Source organism: Mixophyes fleayi, chromosome 1 (genome assembly GCF_038048845.1).
Source record: "Mixophyes fleayi isolate aMixFle1 chromosome 1, aMixFle1.hap1, whole genome shotgun sequence".
In the NCBI taxonomy this organism is placed as follows: domain Eukaryota; kingdom Metazoa; phylum Chordata; class Amphibia; order Anura; family Limnodynastidae; genus Mixophyes; species Mixophyes fleayi.
Genome location: NC_134402.1, coordinates 452,983,944 through 453,009,472, shown reverse-complemented (window position 1 = coordinate 453,009,472; position 25,529 = coordinate 452,983,944). Strand labels below are relative to the sequence as shown.

The 25,529-nt window shown below is 39.8% G+C and overlaps 1 protein-coding gene and 1 long non-coding RNA gene across 2 annotated transcripts; both read left to right on the top strand.

Moving 5' to 3' along the window:
* The first annotated feature begins 1,022 nt into the window (after positions 1 to 1,022).
* LOC142101928 (aquaporin-3-like) lies at positions 1,023 to 24,478 on the top strand. Its single transcript, XM_075186377.1, has 6 exons — positions 1,023 to 1,206; positions 15,000 to 15,126; positions 15,582 to 15,719; positions 20,444 to 20,562; positions 22,255 to 22,472; positions 23,018 to 24,478. Exons 1-6 carry the CDS (start codon positions 1,099 to 1,101, stop codon positions 23,184 to 23,186), a joined length of 879 nt encoding a protein of 292 aa, XP_075042478.1. The 5' UTR covers positions 1,023 to 1,098; the 3' UTR covers positions 23,187 to 24,478.
* LOC142101933 (uncharacterized) lies at positions 15,726 to 18,688 on the top strand. The gene is made up of 2 exons (XR_012679160.1): positions 15,726 to 16,319; positions 16,377 to 18,688. It is a non-coding gene; the product is annotated as an uncharacterized LOC142101933 (long non-coding RNA).
* Positions 24,479 to 25,529: the final 1,051 nt, after the last annotated feature.

The window sequence follows — 25,529 nt, the reverse complement described above, 5'->3', positions numbered from 1 at the left end:
TGCACATGCGTGGTAGTGTTTTTTGGTTAGATGCACCTAAAACAGACTTTGCGTCTGACTCAAATGAGGTCCATAGAGTTCAGCACAAGTCTATTTGCGTAGCATAAAATATGAATTTATCTACTGCGCATGACCACAAGAAAGACTTACACATGAGTTAGTCTGCAGAGTCAGTCTGCCCCCCGGTGTCAGTTATGATCTGATAATGATGACGACCAGCTGAGATGCGTCTGCGTACTGCGCACACAAAAAATGCGTAATTGCTCTTACACATGTTTCATGAACCACTGCCTAAGTCATCCTCTTTGTAAATGACAAGCAGTGTCTAAATGTAGCTGTCATTTAATTAGTACATTCTACAAAATGACAGCTAGAATCTGATTGGTTGCTATAGGCAACATCTTCACTTTTTCAAACCCGCAGTTTAGTAAATCTAGTCCTAAGTGAGAAGTGGTGGGCAGGTTACAGCAAGTGATTCTCACAAATGAGAAAAGTTTCAAAGAGAAGGAAGGAATCCCCTGCTATCCTGATGTTATTGATGTCTTGCACACTTTCACCAGTACCTGAAACTACATATGACAAATGGAGGTTTCTGTGCGCCGGTAACAAGACTCCGCAAGTTCCTTGGTGCAGTATAGATCCTGTACAAGATTAAGAGCAACGTTTGTTCCCATGCATACATGTCATAAAACAGCTGATGCCACAATGTTCCAGATGTGAGAGATTAGACTCACAATGAACTATTATAGCTCCATAATTGACAACACTATTATACCTCAATAATTTATTATAGGCTATAATGACCAAGGAGGTGGAACGTGAGCAGAGATTACAATCTGCCCAGTTCTTTACTCCAGATATTTTAGCTTTACTGCAGAGTGAGGGATGAAAACACCCAGAGAGAAGTGGAAGAAGAAGTGGAAAACAAACTTGACGTGTCTGAGTGTTTGGTGCTGGGTGGGGGAGAGGAGTGTCCCTCTAGTGTAGGATGGGAGGTGTCTACCTCCACACTTATAGGCACAGACACAGAGGCACTTCTTGCTCTCAGCAGCTGAGAACTGTGCCAGCATCACATCTCTGTCCTGATACTGACTCAACATGGGGAGACAGAAAGAAATGCTCAACAGCCTGTCCAGCATGTTACGGATCAGGAACAAGCTGCTGAGGCAGGCGCTGTCAGAGTGCCTGGGGACTCTCATTCTTGTGGCAAGTATTCTATATTCATTATATACTGATATATCTACCAGTGCCTGCATTGGTGATTGGTGGTGGCAGCGCGCATGGTCTGGCAACTCTTTCTGCGCTAAATGCTGGGAATGAAAGGGTTAACAAACTATTAAGTCTGTTCAACCCATAATGAGTTATTTGCAGCAACAGTTTTGGTGTCTGCGGTTCCTGCTCCTGTTTGGTACAGGTGACTTCTGCGCTACACCTGTGGATTCTGCGCAGGGCGACGCCGCAATGGGTTAAACCGTTAAGGCATTATTTGGGTCTTGTTTGCCTGGTGGTCTGAGTTAAAAAACGGTCCTTGAATAACTAAATGCGGATGCAGGCAGCTGCTGTGGAACTACAAGTCCCAGTAGTACTCTCAAAATTTAGAGAGCCACAGGTTTGCCAGAGTGTCAGTCTGACAAACGTTCCTGCGCGTGCATGTCAAAAACAAAAGAGATTCTGCAACAATCAATGATTGCATTAAGGTGACATCAGTAAAGTGTACTGCAAACGATATTGTATCATTCCAGTATCGGGCCACCTGCCTTGGTACAGTCAGCGGGCACCAGAAGAAATTATTTTAAGAATTAGTAAACCCTGAAAAAGTTTAGGTGGTGTAAGTGCCAAGCTGATAACACTTTTTTGTGTATTCGTCATATAAATGCGAATATGCATTTGTCAACTCTGTGCAAAACTCTGCTGGTGTATAGGGGTGACTTAAGTGTCACCAGGTTATAAATACATAAATTAAAGGTTGGAGATATGAAAAGAGTAACTATAGAAACAGAGAATTTGACATCAGAAAGGAATCATCAGTTTTATATTTCTGCCTTTTTTTTGAGTGTATTTTATATTTTGTGTTGCGTTTGTTCTTAATACTTGCTGTCTTAGTCTTGACAAAAGCAATATGTTTGTCCCATGAAGTGTTGACTTATTTTACGGTATGTATGAGGGCAGTCTTTTACCCATGGATGGTAAACACTGGTAGTCAGTGGTACTTTAAGGGGTATAAACTCATTCTAAAGCTGTGCGAATTACATGTACTTGTAACAATCTTATATCTACCTGGTAGTAAAACCCTATAGACTTCTGGAATCCTATCGCCTTAGTTTCTTTTATTAGAAGACAACAGCATAAAGCCGGTTACTTGGTAGCCCCGGCTGAAAAGATCAGAAAAGAGCACCTGGGATTTAGTGAGGAAATAACTACGATGATCTGTTTTCTTTGCATGTTCCTCTACAACCCATTCCGCTGTGAGCTAGGTCATTATCCAGCCCTGCAAGACAGTAAAATAATATATAAACACAGAGGGGTTTTAGACACGTGCTCTATGAACACAGAGGAGGACCCCGGGAGAACAGATGCGCACACTTGTCCGTATACACAAAAATAATTATTCAGCATCTTTTGAATAAGTGAGGTCAGGCCAGTCATTTTATAACATAATATATTTGTTGCCAGGGTGTTGTGCTGTTATCAGTCACTGACTCCTGCTGTGGAGTGTGAGATATCAGCTCTGAGCTGCGTTCCTGGGGCTCAGATCATTTTCAAGCAGTGCACTTGGGGCCCCTACCTACACGACCACTCACAGGAATAAAAATGTAATTATCCATAAAATTAAGTTTATATTTATTGGTACCTGAAACATAATTCAGTGTTTAAACATTAAATATCATGCTGTACAGTTGTGCCTTGATACATGGGTGAATAGATTTATTTTTTTCTATTGGGCCCTGCCTATGGGGCCCCTATGCTTGTGGGGCCCCCCCGGGCAACTGGCCAGCGTGCCCAGGGGGAAAGTCACCAGTCTGGTGGCACGGGGGACAGGGCACAGATAAATCCTTGCCAGCGGTGAACAGGTTAAGGAGGACTTGTGTATACAGCTGAAATTGCAGTATAAGTTTTTGGACACTACATATGAGAAACAGGTTTTATTACACTAGTGTGCACAGGGAAGTCCACTCCAAGGAACCTTTCCTGTGCCAAACTAAACAGCACTTTTCTGCAAAACTCCCCAACTAACACACAGCAAAGGAACTAACCAACTAACGCACAGCAAGGAAGGTTTGTACAGATACCTCCTGTGTTACTGATGCTCTCTCTCATAACAGCAAACTTTCACTGGTACAAGTTTGGTGATTTAATGTGATAATAAGCTTATATGGAATATAGAGGTTTCTTGTCTCCAGAGAAGTATACTCCATGATATATATTCAATATGTTTTGCATTGATAAACTTCAGATGGTTGAAGTTATACATCTGAATTGCTCTTAGAGATCTGAGCGTCAGGAGAGTAAATCTACCTGGATTCAGGGACAGTTCTGCAGTGATGATGTTTCTTTGATTTGTAGAGTGGTTCCACAGACAATCCTGTGTCTTCTCCATAAGACAACAAACAGTAGATATAACATATTGGTTGATATCATGGTCATAATAAAAACTACAGACGTTTAGATTTCGTCTGCCGATCTGGTCATTCTTAGCCGAATTAACAGACGACTGGGCTGCGTATTGGACTCAAGAGCATCCACCCTTAACCATCATACTTCTAGTAGATCAGAATTGATCTATCAGGAAGAGAAAACCTGTCTTCTACAGAAAACAACTTGAGATCCCTTCTGTCCTCCCACCAGCTGATAGTTAGGGGGGATTTTGCTGTAATATGTGTGCAGAATTTGGGGCAAGACCTGTCAGTCATGACTGTCATCCAGATCTCAACATATGAACAAATTCCAACCAGTAATTGCTCTCTGTACTTTAACCTCAGAATATAGAAGAAGAGAGTTTTGAACTCAGAGGTCTCTGTGCATTATAAATCTGCCCAGTGCATGCCTAGGAGGCTGTTCTTATACTTGTGTGATCTTGTGTGGCTGATGGCTGAGTTTGCCCAGAGAAAGGGATCTGTCAGTGTTTGGGACGACCTCACGCTGCACTTTCCACTGAAAAACTGTGAAAGCCACTTCTGCTTTTTCACTACCTGTTGCACATCTGGCTTTCTCCATCAGTCCAGTGTTCACATTGCCTAACACTGAAAGGATATATATGAATAAAATGTCAAAAGCAAGTTCTCCACCCAACGGCAGATGTATCTTGTTCCCAACCTCCAAGCCGTCCCTTGACAACCATCTGCATGATGTAGTTGTCAGCTTAGACCCCTCCCCTTTTTCATATTATAGTACTGACTTTGCGCAGCCAATTGCAATAGAGACAGGGGGTGGGGCTAGAAATGGATTTAGCATTTGGATCATTAAAAAAGTACCCAGGAGAGAGTAGAGGATATAGGACAAGTTACAAACAAACTGAGGGAATGGGACACATCAGCTGTCGGGAGTTAAACGGAGGTGGTGGGATTGTTCCAGTTGATGAATGTTCATTTAGCTGGGAGTTTGAAAGCCTGAAGGGCATAATTTTGCTATGGAAGGGTTAAAGTGTAGGATGTTACAGCTGTCTTGTGCTCAGTGATAGGACCAGGCATTATAGTGCTATAAGGAAGGTGACATATCATTGAAATAATACATTTTAATCCACTTTTGTGCAGAGAAGATACCTGAGGGTGTTGTTATAAAGGCGAGGTGTATAAAGAGAGAGCGCTATCATTGCAAATAATGAAATACTGTAGTGTACTTTATTAGAAAAAAATGTAACATTTCATTATATCAATTGCTTTGTTAAGAGGCTCCACCCATCAGTAAAAAATATTTTAGTCGCCGACTAAACTTCATAGATATCCCTAGAAACCCCGACATCCGCAGGATGTAATAAGAATGTAACGGCTATCAAAAATATGCATTTGTGTTGCAATGAAGGAAATAAAGTTTGCTTTAATTACATTTTAAACTACATATTTTTTTAAATCCAGTTATGGTAAAAGCTTCCCCTTTAAATGTATCTGAGAATTATTTTATATTATCTGCATTAGCTACAATGTCTCAATCCAGCCTCTTTAAAGTTCTTAGAAAAATATCAGGGCTAACATATCGCACTTTGGAATCTCCTTTCATTAATATCTTTGTATGTTGTGTTGTGTTTGTTTGTAATTTTTGTGGGCTGTCAATATTGCTGCAATTATCATAATATTTTGAACTATGTCTTTAAATGCCTTCTGCATTTCCCTATAAAGATTTAAAAAATAAAAAGTAGAATTAATAAGACAGATTTATGAGGAAGCTTGGCAGGGATGTGTAGTTAAGAAGCAACTAGGAGAGTAATTACATTTTCTGGATAATTGTGATGAGCGCTGTGAGTCAATCTGTTTTATTTCTGTGCGTGCAAATAATTGTATTTAAATATCTTATATGAAATTTTGCATACGAGTAAAGGGTGGAGTGTACTAATCATAGATGAAAAAGGAGTGGTGCGTTCAACATCTTACACAATATAATATGGGGTGGGGTAAAACATATTATCTAATACGAGAGAGGGATAGTGGAAACACCACATATAATAAAAGTAAGGGGTGGTATGGCATTTTTATCGATGGGAGGTTGAAGTGCATAGGAATCCCCAAGCCAAAATAAATATACAAAGATTTTATTTAGCAAAAAAACAAAAAAAAATGCATTACAACTTATGACCAGCAGGGGTCGGGCTTCCTCATCCAAACTGTGTTTTTATTTCACAATGTAGTTTATAGACTACACTAAGGGGGGTATTCAATTGTTAGCGTTAACGGGAAAAAACGAGCGCTCAAAAAATCTTAGCGTTAATACGGTAGCTCCCTGAGCGGCGAGCTAAAATTCCGCGAGTAAACTACCGTATTAACGCTTTTCTCGCGCAATATTACCGTATAAACGGTAATATTTTTTGAGCGCTCGTTTTTTCCCGTTAACGCTAACAATTGAATACCCCCCTAAGGATGGATATTTTGTATATCCTACTTGTCAATGTCAAAAATGTTAGGTGGAATTTGGCAAAAAGTAAGGTTGGAATGGCGTGGATTAAAATCTTCTATGCTTTTTACATCAATTTCCTTCCTACTAAATCCTGTGTATGACCCCTTGTTATATAAACAAGTCTTATATATTTGTACCAGTCATGCTGCACTTGTAATGTAAAGAAGGCTGCGTTACTATATGAGGTGTTTCCTGTCTGCATTGTTCTTGGTGGGGTGTGTTATTATAGTCTGATATTTCATTGTCAGATTTCCCAGATTAGAAACCAACCATTATATTTCCATATTACGCTCACGTGAGTCGCTTGGGGAAAAAAATCGATTCCAGTGTGAGATAAATCAATCGTTACTCTCAATGTTTCGTGGAAACAGGGTGTTAACTGTCTATCCTCCAATTTACATGTCATGTTCTCACAAGAGAAATGAAACGGCTGTAATTCCTCACTGGAGGGAGCCTGAATTAAATGACTGATTTACTTGTGCTGTTCTCAATGGTCCCTAATAAAACAGGAAGCAGAGCAGGGATAGAAGTGTTTTCCCGTTGGGACGATGATAAGTACAGTAAGTGCTTTGTATGTCCTGGGCGGCCTTGTGGGACGGTGACTGAGTGATGCCTAAGAAGTGTCTGTTTACACTGCGGAGGGTCCTATGAATTCTAAAGTCCTTTCTGTAGCCAGTCGTGGGTGCCAACTCTCCAGGAGACCTGGCAAACGTCGTGTTCTGTAGAGTCCAGCAGTGCAAACACATCTGCAATGCAAAGTACACCCCACCTGTGCATGTATTATGAGTTTCCAGGAGACAAATCTTTTATGCCTTAGTCTGTCCCTGGAATGTAGGGATAGTTGGTCTGCCTGACAATGCCAGGTGTTACATACCTGACCCACAGAGCTCACACTCTAGTTTAATATACATATTGATATTTACTGCCACATTTTCAGTTGATCTATTTGCTCACTCTTGAAATCATTTATTTATTCCATCTCACTGCTTTCTGCATGTTGTCATACCAAGGAGAAATTCGATTTTACATGTCCGGTGCAAGGTTGGGAATGACAGCTAGTGATAAACAAGAGAGAGGACCGTACAAGGTCAGATCCGGTCTTTCAAGCTGATCCCCAGAAGATCAGCTATGTGACAGATTCAGCCACATACTTACCTCCATTGCAATGCAACAAAGATCTGCCTTTCCTTTAATGGGCAGAAATCAGGGCGTTCCATGAAAGCTGGGTGTTTGGGTGGGTGGGGGGGGGGGGCATGCACACACATTGTGATCAAATCTGCCACCTATCTGTTGTTCAGCAACGAGGCAGAAGATTTGATTGGACGTGGCCGCATCTGGTCAGCCGATGGCTCCATAGTCAGATGAGCATATTTCTATCCTGACCTAGCAGTCCAAATCGGATTGGGTTGGATTTGGATTATATATGGAAGGCATTGCATTGGCCATACATCATCTTGTGTATGATAACATTCCCTTATCACATGAGTTCATGCAAGTTTATATCCTATTAAACATATATCAGTTCTATTAGTATGTTTAGTCTATACCTTTGTTCCACTAGTATAGAAACAGACCCATTTTTAGTCAAGCAGGCTAAAATATCCCTGAAGTTAATGCCCTTTATCCTGGTAACCTGAGTATATATATAGCCCTGTGTCTGGCATAATTGGGATGTCATCTACAGTCACATCAGGCAGCTCAGGTTGCTTTGCACTGAATCAAGGGTACACGACTCGTCCCCAGACTTCAAGGAGGTAAGATTCAGTGTGCATTAATCATTTCTTCAGCTGATATGTCATCGACCAATCCTTTAATGGACACATTGCAAATACAATTCTCATGGCCGGAGTATAAATACACGGATACTGCTATTTCCCTGTCTTAATAACATTGATATATTTGCTCTTTATTTTTGCCTGTGTTTAAGAGACTCCCTGTAAGTAACTTAAATAATGTGTCTTTTTAAATGACTTGTACTGTGTGCGGATGTCTCCTGTATTTGTTGTGTGTTACAAATTGCACTTTCATGTACACTGAAAATGCACTTCAACATTTTGCAGTTAATGGTACTTTTGCTTTAAAATGCAAAGTGCAAATGAAAATGATTCTTTCACTTCTGAAAAATAAAATGCAAGTTTATTCAACGTACTGAAAGTTTTACACTTTTACACATATATTTGTGAATGTCATAGAATAGGCAATTGGAGTCGGTGTTACTACTACAACAATTTAAGGGGTGCAACAGCTACGGAGGAGTGCTGGAACTTTGCTAAACACCATTGAAGGTGATGATCCCAAATGTATCTTTATAGGATGAAGCATGTAATATAGATATAATTTGTTAGGGTCCCTGGTGCATAAAGCAGACAGTTGTTTATTTCCTCTCTCTTACTGAAGCTCCCCCTACTGATCAGTTATTAGTAACCAGTATGAAGCGGACTACGCTCTTAACCAATCACAGGCTTCCTTTTGTTTACTAAGTCAGCAACCAAGGCCTGATCACTAGAGGGAGCCTCAGTAAACTGGAATAACTGAAAAATTGTCTGCAGTCTCATGGGGTTTAAGGACTATTTGTTCTAAATGATACATTACAGTACTGTGCACTATATACATACTATATATTCACTGTAAATTAAATCTTTATAGTTTTGTACTATCAGTACCAGGAACATATAATCTACGGTAGTCCGGGACCCTTACCATAGTATAGATGTTAGATTCCTGGTATTTTGACTGACATGACAGCGGAGAGAGGCATGGCAGGACAAGTGGTAGTAGGGTTTATTGTAAATGCAGAGAGCTAACACTCTATTAGGGGAGGCGCATAGTGTATTGTATATGAAGTGTGCAGAATGCACGCATGTACAAAAAAATGAAAACATTACTGTTAAACCGTGCTGTGTGTGATGACAAGGACATAATTCCAGTGTATTTGTGACCCTTCTTAAATGTGCTGATGTTCTTAAGTCACAAAATGGACCAGATACTGTGGGTTTCCTCCGGGTGCTCCGGTTTTGTGTAAGATAGGGAATTTAGATTGTAAGCTCCAATGGGGCAGGGACTGATGTGAATGGGTTCTCTGTACAGCGCTGTGGAATCTGTGGTGCTATATAAATAAATGATGATGATGATGATATTGTCACACATATGCCGGTCAGTTCTATGATAGTGACATCTGGTGGCAGAGAAAGGTACTGCACGCCATGTAAATTTCACGCTCTGTGATGCACTCTTGACACAATGCGATGTGCCAGAAAGCCTGAGATTAATAAAATTACCCACTGTTAGAAGACATTTTGATATGTGCTAGATCTGCATGTTAGGTACACTCTATTTAGGGGTGTATCTAAACAACAATTAGATATAGGATAAAGGATTATAGCCGCATTTAGTAGTCCACAGGTGGACTTTTTTTTTTAAACACAGGAACTCTGATGCACATAGGAACGATGCTTTCTCCCACAATCATAGCTTCATCCTAAATATCTTCAATACTGATTAGGTCTTCAAACTATTACTTACATATTTGCACATTTTTTTTTTTATCAAAGTCAAAGTACCTTTAATAAGCTTTAAGAACACATGCTTAAGCAATTTAAATGAATACCTAAAAACTAATTCTATTAAAGCATTAAAGACAAAAATATCCACGTCATTCTGTTGCTAGATGTAACGCACTACATGCAGGCTCCACCTGAGCCATTGTAAGGACACAAAACAGCGTAGGAATGATGCCGATTCTGTCCGCGACTATACAACGTGCTCAGGTCTAACATGGATTTCTGCCCAACAGGAACTGACTGTGTAAACAGAAACAGGATCCTCAGCTTGGGGCTGCTAGTTGGCTGGTGGCTCCGAAATGTTCCTTTGCAAAGTATTCAATCTCTGACTAAGAAAATAAATGAAAACCACTTTATAAAAACAGTTTAATGGATAATTCTGTAAACGTATTTATTATAAGTCAGCAGGGCGTCCCCACAGTTATTTGTTCAGCTAGTGCCTGTATCCTAACAGAGTTTCTCAAGTGGTCCCTGTTTGCCCAAAGTTTGCAAGAGGCAGAATTTTCCATTGACTGCAAACGTGGACACAGAGGGGCACATTTATCATTAATCGGCAAAAGTGAGAAATAGTTATCAATCCTTATCGCAAGGATAAGGATTGAACTATTTCTCACATTTATTAAAAAGGGAACACAGAAACAGCAGTTCCGAAAAACTGCTGTTTCTGTGATAGAAAAAATCACACTTACCCCCCTCTGCGGATGCGCTGACTCGGGATCTCCTCTTCGTTCCTCTTCTTCCTTCAAGTGCGCATGTGCAGTGCACATGCGCACAAAGTCCCCATTCTGTCTCTGCAACTATCGTTGCAGAGAGAGCGCGCTGAGTGACAGGGAGGGATCATGTGATCCCTCCACACATGCGCTGTCCAGCTCTGCTCTTCGGAGCAGAGTTGACAGAAGTGGATTTCTTCAATTCTGATAATTTTTTTCGGGACTTGTTAGATTGCGGCCAGAGCAGTCACCATTCTGTTGAATGGTGACTGCTCGCAAAAACGATCAGGAGTGCAAAGCAGCAGATATCCATGATATCTGCTGCGATGCACCTTTAATAAATTTGCGGAGGGCACATCGGGACTTTAATTCCACGGTAAGTGCACAATAGTGCACTACCGTGATTTGTTAAATATGCCCCAATATGTTTTATTTACTAACGTGAATCCAGGTGTATCGTGCACTGTGCTCTATAGGAAGATTAGATCCCAGGTGAGATGGGTTTACAGACCTGAGAACAGAGCAGTAAGGTTGTACGACATTACAGGATGATACCTGTCACTTCAATCAACTTTAAACGTGATAATGCAGAACGTTTGCTTTACATTACAGAGTAATCTGTTATTGGAAAAACAGATTGTAATAGAATAGAAAAAATAATAACAAATTACACACGTTTACATTATCAATGGTTTTATGATCCTCCTTTTTAAACAAATGTTTGCACCAGAAATAAAAATTCAGCCCTCTGAATGAAGAACAATGTCACTAATTCTGTGGCCCAAACTGAGGAAGATTCGTTCCTCTTTACTAGGGAGAAAATTGTAAATGTGAATAAAAAATTGCATTGCGAAATAAATAATTAACGGGAGATAGTCGTCTCCGCCTATATTAACTGGATGATATCCATGGTTTCTCTTTTTAGAAATTAACAATAAAAATGTGTAATGAATTTAAGCAGCCTGTGTATCTTCAGCTGCCGTGGAACTAAAAGTTCCAGCATGTCCTGACATCTTAGGTGTAACTTTTTCATTTTTATTTTTTTTTCATAAACATCTGATAAGTTGTAGAATGATTTTAAATTCTACCCAGTGTTGGCTGTACAAGATTCTACATGCTGGATTTCAGATCTGTTTTAATTAAGTTGGAGGTAATTATGAAAAGCAATAATGATCTGTCCCATCTAATTTATGTCATGAACAACTGTTACATGTTGTATACTGTACACAGAATAATGAATGTGTGTTTGCAGCAATTAAAGCAAAGTGTTTCAACAAGTCCAGGCTACCGTTCACGTCTTACCACGGGCACTTCATATTCTAAGCACTTAATAAACTCAAGGGCTGAGGCCCATGTTTGCTAAGCGGTGCTAATTCCTTCACCCAGGACCTGACAAACTTCAGTCTTTAATGTTATATGACCAGGAAATTCTGCCATGTGCCTCTTGTATCAAACCCCACATCTAGATTATAAACTCTGTGTTACAGGCACTTATCAAGTGAATAAATCATTACAGTAAATCCTTGGATATTTGTGTGTAATATCTTTTAAGCAATATTGTCTGACTGTTGCGACAGGAATAACTTACAGCTAGCGGACAAAAGGAAAAACATCTGGGGAAATGGGGGTGCCCAAGTATATTTAAAAACAAGAGGTGTGGCCTGTGCGTGAGTTATGCAAATAACATCCCAGCATGCTCCGGGTCAGGTATAAAAATCCTGGTCTGCTCTGGTTGCCTAAAATTATGGTTAGTACGGCTACAAGAGGAGACCTCAGTGACTTTGAAAGGCGAGATTAAAATCATCATCTTTTATTTATATTGCACCACTAATTCCGCAGCGCTGTACAAAAAAAATGAGTCGTTGACATCAGTCCCCGCCCCATCGGAGCGATAAAAGCCCAGGTCAGGAATCGAACCCATGACTCCAATGCTGTGAGTTAGAAGAGATAACCACTGAGCCAGGGTGCTGGGCTGTTGTCATATTTTGTGTCTTCAGTGGTCTGTGTTTTTTGGGTTTTATCGAAAACAATATATAAAACCAAAAGGTAATAATGGGAAATCTCTTACATTTTCGGGACAGTCCCAGACAATGAACCTTAAAACATCCCTGTTGCTAAACTGACCAACTGCACTGTACAACGTCTTTAAAATGCCTAAAGAAATTTTTCAGCAATGTGGCGGACTATCAGAATCACCACTTTTTCCTGGCGGTTTCTTTTTTTTGGCGGTTTGCGAAACCGCTGCATGACACACCTCACGCTTTGTATTCTTATGGCGAGTTTGCAGCTGTTTTCAACCAGTTCGTCCTTTGATACATCTGCCTTTTTTTAAAAACTGCCCAAAAATATCTCTGAAAAACGACTTTCGATACATTGATCATCATCATCATCATCGACATTTAGTTATATAGCGCCAGCAAATTCCGTAGCGCTTTACATTGATACAGTTCTCCTCCATGTATGGGCGAAGTCATTAGCAGAAAAAACTGTACAAGCTACAAATACATAGATTTAAAGAAAGGAAAACATTTCTCATCTTTAATGAAAATTTAACTTTTTACTCTAGATGCCAAAAAAAATCTACATTGTATGCTATGAGACTTGACTTTTGCACATTATTATTGGAAATATATAAAATATGACCATTTAAGCATTTTCTTAAGTTCGATAGCTCATGGGAAGACAAGAGGCTTAACAAACTAATTAAGTGCATTTAAAAGACTTAATTTCGACATTGGATGTAATTACTAGTTTTAATTCTGTCACACAGAACCAGCCTGTGTTATCCCCTGATGAATCTTCTCACCCTGTTGCCCTGGGGAGTGGGTAGAGCTGCTGTACCCACTCCCCAGGGCAACAGGATGAGAAGATTCTCACTACAGCATCATTGTTTTGGTTTTAATACCCTTCAAACCACTGTATTTTAGAGCTCCCTTTAAATTGTCATCTGAGTTTACCACTCAATATTATCTGTTCACTAACAAGTATGACATCATTGAGGCATGAGATGAATCCATAGACTACATTTTGCTGCCTCTACTTTGGGTAGGTGAGACGTTAGCATGACGTGTCCTAGATATAAATCACCTGCCTTCATTTGTTCGTTAAGCCTTTCTGCAATGTATAAAATTTGCTATTTAAAGAACTTGTAGCAGGGATATAACCACTTTGCATTCCATTCATGCAAAAAAAAAAAGTTTTGCTGCAGTTTTCAGACTTACTAGTGAGATATACTGTATGTTGGCAGCAGATAAGAAATAGACTGGAATATCTGCACATTCTAATGCTGTTTGCATGAAGCCTCGCCTCTTAGATAATCTGATTTGGAGCACTTACGATATGTGTCATGGAATATAAGTGCAAACACCACAAACTTTGTAGCTGAGAATAAGACAGAAATGTCTATAACCCATGCCAAGCAGACAGCTAATGGCTGATTCATATTGTCCTACTTTCACGGAATGTCTGGGAGACCCCCGAATTTCAGGAACTTCTCCTGAGCTCCCTGGACGGAAGGTCACCCTCTCATGTCCTGCCCACTTCCTAGAGAAGTGGGCTGGAACTGGGCATCAATGACGCAATTTGCTGTGAATCGCGTCATTTTGGCTCCGCCCTCCTGAGCGCGATAATGTCATCGCTGTTTTGTGACGTGGGTGCGGACCACAACCAGATAATAATGAATTAACCCACGCCCTGGAAATAGTGGTTCTTTACTTGTCCCTGTAGACCACCCATGCGAGCAGAATATTCAGTTTAATATTATGAATACAGCCAGAGATGCTGAGACAGAAATCCATCTTGCAGACAAATGTTTCATTCCTACTAGAGCTCATCAGTGCAAGGTACATCAATGGCTTCTGCAGTGCAGAGAACCGGTACAGAACAATCAGTAAAGTTATGATGAAGTGATATAAAACAAGGCTTTATCGTATTATAAGCATTAATTGTACTAACATAGATATTCCAACCTAACGTTTTCTATTGGCAAATTCCTCAACCATTTTTGGGAAACAAGGAACCAAGGAAGCCCTATGTATAATGCATGAAACTAACATTGAAACTCCCATACTGTTGACTTGCAATATATATGGCATTTATATTAATTCCAACAAATACCTGAGATATTGTGCTCTGTTTTAGTGTCGATCAGTGTAATGTTATGAATGGCTAATGACACCCAAAGTTAAAAATGCAATTTTGGGTTTAATTACATGAGATAAACAAATCGTTACTTACTTACACTCATTCGATTCAGTGGATCCCGCTATGTGTTTGATGACCCTGAGCAGGAAATACTCTCTCTCTTGCTCAGTAGAGACTTCTTTAGGGTTGTCAAAGTCCCTCCCCCATAAAAGAGAAGTTCACGAGGAGGGGCCTTGACAACCCTGTCTGAGCAGGTGGGAGGATCACTTGCTTGAGAACATTATAAGCATCAGCGGATGCACCAAATCTCCAGAGCGGTGGGGCGCAGGTAGGTAACATTTGTTTTTTATAAAAATATTTTATCTCAAGTAATTCCACACCAAAACGAAAAAATTTGGGCTTAGCCTTCAGTGTGTCTTTATAACGTATTTTTATTGTTTAGTGAAGTGATAATAATGCAAACTCTGTTTCTATTCTGCAGATGTTTGGCTGTGGGTCGGTGGCTCAGGTTGTTCTCAGTAAAGGGTCCCACGGACAATTCTTGACCGTTAACTTGGCCTTCGGTTTTGCAGTCATGCTCGGTATTCTCATTGCTGGACAGGTTTCAGGTAAACACAACTTTAAATTCAATGTGAGGTTAACGAGTAAAGAAATAGAATCTATGATAACACAACAGACAAGGAAAACCCGGGGCTGTTGCTGAGCTGGACCTAGAGATGAGCTGGACTCTGCACCTAGAGAAACATTCATAATACTATCAGCTAAATATATAATGAAAGAACTTATTCCAAGAATAAAATACCTGTAGCCATATTTAATAAACAGATTACTCTTCTTAGATACAAGTGAGATGTTTGTAGATATATTTGTCTGACAGTTCAAAGGAAAAAATACCGGATGTGTGAGGACCTGAGACAGCGGCATTTCCTCTTCATTAGATGGAGCCAATGCAATAAAGTCTGTAATCTCTCCACTGATAAATAAGATATGTCCATAAACTTCTCCTGGTCTCTTTATTGTTCCTGTAAATGATTATGTAACTTATAATACTTGTCTTCCTCAGGTGGACATTTGAATCCAGCCGTAACGTTTGCCTTGTGCATTATGGCCAGAGAACCCTGGATTAAGTTTCCAGTATATACCCTGGCACAAACTCTGGGTGCGTTCCTTGGAGCGGGCATCGTTTATGGCTTGTATTATGGTAAGTATGGCATAGAACTGTCTCTACAGGTAGGAACCATGATCTCATTGATTAAATTCCACCCAGGAGAGAACTCACTGTAGAGATTCAGAGCGATGTGAGGACATACCATACAACATAGCATCAGTTCTAGAGAAGGGAACGAAGGTCTCTGTGAGGACATACCAGAAAGCATAGCATCAGTTCTAGAGAAGGGAACGAAGGTCTCTGTGAGGACATACCATACAACATAGCATCAGTTCTAGAGTGTGGTAACGAAGGTCTCTGTGAGGACATACCAGAAAACATAGCATCAGTTCTAAAGAAGGGAACAAAGGTCTCTGTGAGGACATACCATACAACATAGCATCAGTTCTAGAGAAGGGAGCAAAGGTCTCTGTAAGGAAATACCATAAGGCCCAACCTTTGTTCTAGAGTGTGGGAGCGAAGGTCTCTGTGAGGACATACCATACAACATAGCATCAGTTCTAGAGTGTGGGAACGAAGGTCTCTGTGAGGACATACCATACAACATAGCATCAGTTCTAGATTGTGGGAACGAAGGTCTCTGTGAGGACATACCATAGAACATAACATCAGTTCTAGAGTGTAAGAGCAAAGGTCTCTGTGAGGAAATACCATAAGGCACAACATTTGTTCTAGAATGTGGGAGCGAAGGTCTCTGTGGGGACATTCCATACAGCATAGCATCAGTTCTAGAGAAGGGAACGAAGGTCTCTGAGAGGACATTTCCCACAGAATAGCTTCAGTTCAGGAGCAAGATCTAGATTGTAGGAGCCATCAGTAGAAGGTTAAAGTCACCGTAGACTCTGGGTAGTGTCCTTATCATTTGAGTTTACATTATACCTAGAATAGGCAGAAGACACCTCATCCATGGGTGTATAAATATACACGGCAAGCCTCATACCCCAAGCCATATATCAGGGACGTCTGCCAAAGTTCATGTGCAGCTGTGAGCCCAGGCTAGAGCCCATAGCACTCATATTACAATGTAGCAGTGGGAGCCATGTGAGGACAGGTCATACAGTGATACAATATTACTCAAAGATATGAGCAAATCAATGCTGCAGACATGTTACTATTCTTTTAGCTGTAATAAAATATCACATCACCATTCAGTAACAAGTGCGAACATGCACAAGTGTCAGATGTGACGGTTTTATGAATAATTATTTTTTTAATGAACGTAACAGAAGACTAATTACCAAACACCCCAACAGTATCAATGTAAAATGTTATATTATAAGCAGCTTATTCAAGTTTTTCCTGTATAATCCTATAATTTCACCTGCCACATAGACCGGATTCCACCCAGAAGTGGATTCTTGTTTTGTGAATGAAATGTTGTAGGGAACAAAATGTCTTTGTGAAATTGCAGGAAGTTATTACAATATTTGGGCGCAGTGTTAGGACATCGTTTTGAAGTTTCTTGTTTTTTTGTCGGAGAACCAATTGGACGTTGTACCCTGCAAAACAGGTTACACCAAGACAGCCCTTCAGTATTCACACTCCAGACACTTAAATGTTTGGATCCCAACCAAGGATCTAAAAGAAATTAATAGTTGCAAAGTGCAAACAGCAACAGTATAAAGTGTCTTTGTTTCGTTCATTGTGTTTTGGACTCAAATTGAAACTTAACGCCTTATAATCCAGAATAGTTTCAGATGTATTTTAACTGTTTCTGAAACTGTGCAAAGTGTGGGCTCATCAACAATGTCTGCTTTTCATCTTTCTAGTTTTAAAGATATTTATAATAATTTATGTTATTTATTAATTCAATTAATAGTTTGCAATCAATTTTTGGAGGGGGGTATTTAATTGATATGCGTTATAGTAGTTGTCACAATTTGCTCACGAGGGACCCTGACGAAGTATATCTACATGTTTCGCAACATAAGTTTAACTTGGTTTACTACCTTCCCATAGCCAGGCAAGGTCTTCAAGCATTAATGATCATAAGTTGTTTTGCTAATAGATACCCATACCTAGCTGCTGTACTAAACAACTAGTGATACCAACATACAATAATAGTACAAAAGTGACTTCCTACACTACTGCGTTATGTCTGATGCAATCAAATCTCCAAGACAAATCTTTAATTATTCCGGCAGTTTGAATTCCCTGATGTCGCAGTAATGAAGGGGCAGTGATTGGCGGCCCAAACTGTCAGTGCCAGAGTCACGGTCATATCTCCTGGAGTAGCTGTATGATTTTGTGGGGGGCGGAGTTATTTGTATGCCGCTACAAATTTGTTAATTAGCCTGTCACAGGTACTTATTACAAAGTAAACCGGTTATTGGGGAAAGAGAGGGTTCTACTGTAAAATAAATGTTTAGTTCCGTTAGGTGGAGTGTTCTATTGAAATCATCCCAAAGATAGGACACTGCTCCTACCTAATATGACCTGACTCCTGGACATGTTACTAGTATAATAATATTATATCTTCTGTACTCACCTTCAATAAACTGTACATGAGATGTTTACATATAAAGTTACAATGGACTGTACATGGGAATTAATATAAGTCTATTTACTTCCCATGTACAGTACGCTGTGCAGTTAACATTGTTAAGTGGACGGATGGACCGCAAGGCTACGCCTCTAAAAGGTAGAATTGTCCTTGGTTTACATGCATGGGTACCTAAGGACATGGGTCCCTAGCTGTATAGAGAATGTTATGGTGAGAGGGACTGGATTTCGAGGTTTGCAGTGACAATGTAGGGGCCCTGACCTCTCACTGGACGCTCCGAGGTGCTGTCCTGAAGTCATTGCGACTGTTAGGTCCTGTTGTTCAGGAGATGGAACCACCTGTGGATGCGGTCTCTGCATCCGGCTCCCATCCAGACCGCATACACCGGCTCATCTCAGGAATACCATAACGAAGGCAGCGCATGGCCAATTAGTTTAAACAGCGTGTATCCCACCTCTAACCCCATCTCTACTCAGATGACCCCACCCTGACCCCTTCTCCTTCATCCCATATTTGTGTGTCTTGTCTGTTGCCCACCCCTCTCTAGCTCTCTGTCTCCCCATGTGCGCTTCTCTGTCCCCATTGTGTTGGTGTGTGACAAAAAATGTTCACCTCCATTTACTAAGCAAAAATTTGATTGAAAGAATAAAATATTTTTAATTATACTAATTGATCAAAAAAGGTATTTTGTCAAACATTGTAAACCCCCCCTTGGGAAATCCTGCATTTCCCCCAAGAAGTTGCTGTACTGGGGCCGCAAATTTCACCTGGCAGCCCTGTTGACATGACATTGTGTACATGACCCGGGTTATATTGTCGTGCTTAGTTTGGTAAAGAAAGAGAAACAAGAAACTAGTTCGGTCAAATTTCCCTGTATCTCGATTCCCAGCAAAGCCTCCAATCTTGTGCCACAGACTTTAATAAATGTGTTTACTTGTTATTGTGAGAGATCAGGAGACAGAAAGGGGAAACAGATCTCTCCTCACTGCGTACAAACACTGATTTTCCAACCATAGAGCAGTTTCACACCGTCATGAGACCTTTGAAAACAGAAGAAGACGGAGAGAATATTAAACCAGTTGGACTGTAAAACTCTACGTTGAATTTCTCCAGAAAATTATTTCAAAGGAGAAGGAGTGTTTAAAACTGTGTTCGATCCATAGTCTATCCAAGCATATATACTTTTATTTAAACATATTTTCTAGAAAGTGTATACATTGTGTAGAGAAGAGAAGGATTAAATACAAGTACCCAGAATCCTCTTGTAGACCAGGAATACTTTTCCCTATTTCTATAGTACTGTGCAAACACCTCAACTTAGTCCTCTTTGCAGGTCATTGTGATTTGTAGGTCATTCCTTAGCTGGTTGTACATACAGGGGATCATGTAGGGGTGGACGCAAACTGCGTTTCCAGAGTATAATACGCATTTTACTTCCGTGCATACCCACAAAGCACTAGTTACGGCCATATGCAAACAAAGTCACATTTTGCGCTTACAGACGCTCATTGCCCCTTACGATTGAAGAGGCGAAATGGGGAAAGAGGGGGCGTGTAAGGGAACAAATGTGACTCACGTCTGGTGTAAGTTATAAACTTATAATGTGAAAGTCAGCTTATAGGCGTTCAGTTCAACATACCCAAGTAAAATGTGTCTTTTTTTTCGGGTGCAATTTACGTCTGCCTTTTAGACGGAAATGGCATCCAACTCGACTTGGGCGCCATAATGCTCGTTATATATACTGTACTTAAAACTGCACATAGGGAATGAATATTTTTGCAAACCATGTATTATATTTTTTTTATAAAACCATTTTGAAAAGTATGCCTTTATTCATTGTGCACATAATGTACATTGAAGGAGGACATATGTACAAAATATAGATGTGGATTTGAACTCATGAGACAGAAACAAAGTAGTTAGGTTGAGTAATGCAGTTCTGTACTTTTTTGAATATTACATAATGTTCGACCTCCTTATTCCACCAGCTAAAGTCACAGGCTGTGACTGGTATTATAGGGAGGGTGTTGCTGTAAAGAGGGGCATATAATGTAATTAATATATTTAAAAGTCTTTTTGTGCAGAGATACAGAGTATACATTGAGGAGGGGGGTGTTATAGCAGTGGGGCGTTCAACTACGAATAGCTGAATAACCCCAGACTTATGGACAGACTCTACATTTTGACACAGATTAAAATGTTAGAGACACGTCAGGACCTCAGGATAACACTCTTCTCTCACTTCTGATTTCAGATGCCATCTGGTATTTTGCAAATGACAGTCTCTACGTTATGGGCCCCAACGGCACTGCTGGAATTTTTGCCACGTTCCCCACTGAACATCTGACTCTCATGAATGGCTTTTTTGACCAGGTACGCCGGTGTCCATCTCAGAGATGAGGTGGCCGATGGACATTTAATTTTCATAAGTTAATGAAACATGCAAAAAAGTTAAAACAAACCCCAATTTGATCCATCCTTCACCTTTGTCTAACTTGTCCTAAGACGGTTTCCCCCAACAATCATGAGCAAAGTAAAGCTGTGGTTTATTAAACATAGATATAAATCGATTCAGTAGAGTTGGACTCAGTCAGCTGCCCTCTTGCGTTACAGTGTTCCTTGCCGACCTCCAAAACCCTTGAGACATGTGTAAGTAATTGAATATCCCCCTCACATGTCTTGAATATCTGACCTTGAAGATACACCAGATCTCTCTCCTTTTCAATACTCCCTTTGTTCAGGAAAACAAACTTCCTTTAAACTCGTCATTATGAAACTACCTCTCCTTGAGGCTACTGGCAGGGTAACAGTTAATATTTTTTACGACTTATTGTTCGATTACATTATAAAACCACATGACTTCAGTAAAGTAAATTAATCTATCTAGCAGTGACTGACAGCTTTGCAGCCTTGCAGTGTATAGATTGTATAATTCCTACACAGGGGCAGGGCTTGTGATGTCACAGTAGCTCAAAGGACTGCAGAATAAGCTCCTTTGTCCTGTATCAAAGCTTATTAAATCACCAGCACTATTACTTGAAGACAAATTGACAATATACAACTCCTTATGTTTATATCAAGGCGTGTAGTACACCAATACATCATCCTATTTATTGGATACAACCATGGTGCAACAATGATAAAGTGGATGTGGGTCATGACACATCCTAAGTCTAATGTTTCTGGAGTAGTAAATACTCTCTAGTTGGTTTGCATAGATACAGATTCTCAAATACGGCTTATCATCATCATCATCATCATTTATTTATATAGCGCCACTAATTCCGCAGCGCTGTGGAAAAGTATATACAACCTAGAAAGGAATAAGACTAAAGTTGAATAATCTAATTAAATGTAGGTACCACTATAAAAATACAAAACATAAGAAAAGAGTTGAATGGATGAAAGACATTAGCTGACAATTGTAGCCAATTATATAGCACAAAAGGATTCATATTGAGCAGTGAATATCCAAGTGACATCACAAACAACATCAGCTAAAGAGATCACTGGCAGCCAATATATGAAACAATATATGTCAGTCTAAATAGCTGGTCTAATTACGTCATAAGTGCTACAAACAAACTAAATGCAAATGAATAGTCACCCTCTAAAAATAGTTTTAGCAGAAAATCCTGGTGAAGTTTTCAAGTGAAATTGATAATTCTAGCAGGATTGAGTGAGTGAGTGAGTGAGTGAGCATTCTATCTAAATAAAAAGACAACTGTATAAATAATTGTGACACTTAAATCTTTACAGAGAATGTTGCCATGAATTGGGGTAGATAATTCAAACAAACAAGTAACTACTTGCGAAAATACCACCATGAAATAAAAAATAAATTGTGCAGAAATATGATCATGAATTATGGGTATTGTGACAACAGGGGGATTGTTATATGATCAACCAATTGTGTAGGTCAGAAGAGTCCATATTGTGAGTAAATAGATATAACTAATAATCTTCAATACATTTAATCCGGACATTTTCTAACTTTCTTTTCAATGTGCTGCTAGGGGATATATATATATATAGTCTGTAATATGTCATTATTTTACATTACAGTTTATTGGAACGGCTGCTTTGATCGTCTGCGTCTTGGCCATTGTAGACCCTTACAACAATCCCATCCCTCGAGGGCTGGAAGCCTTCACAGTTGGCTTTGTTGTCCTAGTCATTGGACTGTCTATGGGCTTCAACTCCGGCTATGCGGTTAACCCTGCCAGGGACTTCGGACCACGTTTGTTCACTGCGCTGGCTGGCTGGGGCTCAGAAGTCTTTTGGTAAGTAGGATATGGAAAAAACAACATTTATCATGAATAGTATTTATTTATATTGTGCCACCATATTATGCAGAGCTGTACAGTTAATATTTGATAATTCACATCAGTCCCTGGCCCATAGGAGCTGACAGTCGAATTTCCTCATAATACACATACAGAGTAGGGTCCATTATCATCAGCGGCCAATTAACCTACTAATATGTTTTTGGACTTTGGAAGGAAACCAGAGCACCTGGAGGAAACCCCTGCAAACATGGGGAGAACATACAAACTGCACACAGAGGGCCCTGGTCGGAATCAAATTGGCCAATAAACCATACAAACACACCAATAAAAGTTCCAATAATCTGCTGCAATCTGACACCGATTCCAAAATGAAATGTGAAGAAATATTTTGTTATACATCTCATTTTCTGTGACACGTCCAAATGGTATCGGAGCCAAATGAAGGATTCATGTAATTTTATGTTGCCGCAGGATTCATTGGTAATCAATTTGTACCCTGCACTCAAAAATTCACTCTGTTCTTTCTGTCTTATTTCCAGGGCCGGAGGACAGTGGTGGTGGGTCCCCATCGTCTCACCCTTGTTAGGAGCATTTGCTGGAGTCCTGGTCTACCAGCTCATGATCGGCTGTCACATTGAACCTGCGCCTCAATCCACCGAACAAGAAAACGTCAAGTTGGCCAACGTCAAACAGAAAGAGAGAATCTAAATTAGCAGCCACTCAGGGACTGACAATATTCATAAGGCTGCAACTGGTCAAGAAGAAGATAGAGGAGGACATCCTCGTCTTTTAGATGCTAGAGATTTGTTGTATACTCTTACTTGCTTGTCGGATGTGCAGAACTGTCTTCCTTTATTGAGCAGATACGTCTTCCCTTACCACGCTCTCTACAAAGAGCGCCGATGGACTGTGGCAGCGAACATTGCAAGAGCCCCGGATATTAATCCTGATTCACAATTTTGTTTGTCTATTTCAAATCTATAACTTTTCAATATCGGCCCAGACACTGAGTTTATAGCTGAGATATTGAGAATTCTAATCTGCATCAGTATTGTCTTTGTCTTTGTAGGGAGCCCGTTCACTATTTCCCGATAAAGAGCAAATATCACACAACGGCTGGGAAGGTTTATGGGGTTGTAGTAGTATAATGGAGCTAAAAAGCAGGAATGGGATCCAGGATTCAAGCCTAAGGAGTATTAAGAAAACTTAGGATTGCCCCATTCCCTAGTACTCAGCCAAATAATTCCAAATTGTTATTTCTTTGTAGCTTTAGCAGCCAGGAAACACAACTTCCGTTTCCAGGTCATTCCCGATTAATTGCAATTTAGGGTTCTTTGGTATAAGCATTCTGTTTTCACTGAATCATAAACTGCCCGTTATCTACACTCTGGGAAAAGAGACATATTGTTTGGCTGAACCAATATTTGGCCAATCAATTTACAAAGATCTAGTGACATCACTGAAGCATTCCCCAATGAGTGAGTGATGTCACAAGTATCTGGTGAATTGATTGGCTGCATTTTCAAGAATTCTGGTCCAGCCCACAGAGCGTCTGCCTCTACAGTGTGTAGGTAGCACTGCATATGGATTCAATGCATCCCTCTTAATAGTTCCAGAGCATGCTGGGTAAAGTCTTTAGTGACAGTCATGGAAATAGCTGACACAAACCTTGTGGAATAATACGACACATCATTGATAAATCCACAACCTGCTCTGATTGGCATCTAGTGCTTCTAAGGGACTTTCAGCTGCATTCAGTTAGATCACATATAAACTGGTAACTACAATGTTTGGACATTTAGGCATTGCAAAGTTTTATTTCAATATTTTGGGGATCAGACAATTTATATGATTATTTTTTTTCTATAGGGAAGGAGAAATTCTGGCTGGAATCTCATTGTAATGATATAGTTTAGAAGCTTTGTACATACAGCTTATTGCACCTGCTTGTGAATCGGATGTATTTTATGTGCCAATAAATAAAATATTGTTATAGAAAAGAGAGAAAAATAGTGTTTTATGTCCAACTCCAAGAACCTTAGTAGCACTAAATATATATGTGTTCCATTCAGGTGGTATTTAAAAACTAAGAGGTCTATTTATGATTAGGAAAAACAGCCCTAGATCCAAGGAAAATGGGAGTTTTCACCAGATTTCGGGCTTTTTCCTAATTATCAAAGCTGCTCTCCTGGTGACAGCAATAGTACTGCTCCTGTCCTTTTGTTGCTACGACCATCAGTGGTTCCCACATGAAAACATTTTTAAATAAAACATTTTTTCCAGCTTTTTCTTTAACAAAGTTATTTTATTTTTATGTTTTTTAAAAAAAAAAAAAATTTTTTTTTCAAAATAATTTTTTTGTCATTGTTCCAAAACAAAGTAAAGGAATAAAAATAATTACAGAAAATAAAACATTATTGTCTGTTTAAACATAATATGGATAAATAAGATTATCCAAACATGTTCATGGGTATATAACATCACATTCCATAGAATAATATTGTCGTTTTATTGTTATTACAATTAAGACTTCCAGTTGAAATGCACATGCGCAAGCTAGCAAGCCAGCTCATGCATGTGCCGAGGGAGTCTGCATTGGCGTAGCGAGCAGGAAGATTAATCTTACTGCTGCCAGGCAATAATACCAGGAGGCTGAGCATCATTCAACTGCCCCACCAACCTTTTAATGGGAAGAAAGAAGATTGTCTATCGCTGCGATAAACATTGCAAGAAAATCTTCCTTATAACCGTTTTTCATAAATAGACCCCTAATTTGTTAGTTTAGTACCACATCTAAGGGGTCGTCTCCTGTGTCTCCTAGTTTTCCCAGTATAGTTCCCAGGACTTACGATTATTTGGGATCGCTGCCTGCCAGTGTCTGTAATGACCAGAAGAGAGAGGGTTACTGCGCAGGTTCTAGAAATTAAAGCTGCCTTCTGTTAGGGCGAGTGTCACACCCATCCATTCAGGAGCCAAAACAAACAAGACAGAACAATTTGCATGGACTGGTTTTGTTAAAAAATGATTAGACTCCCCACAAGGAGACGTCTG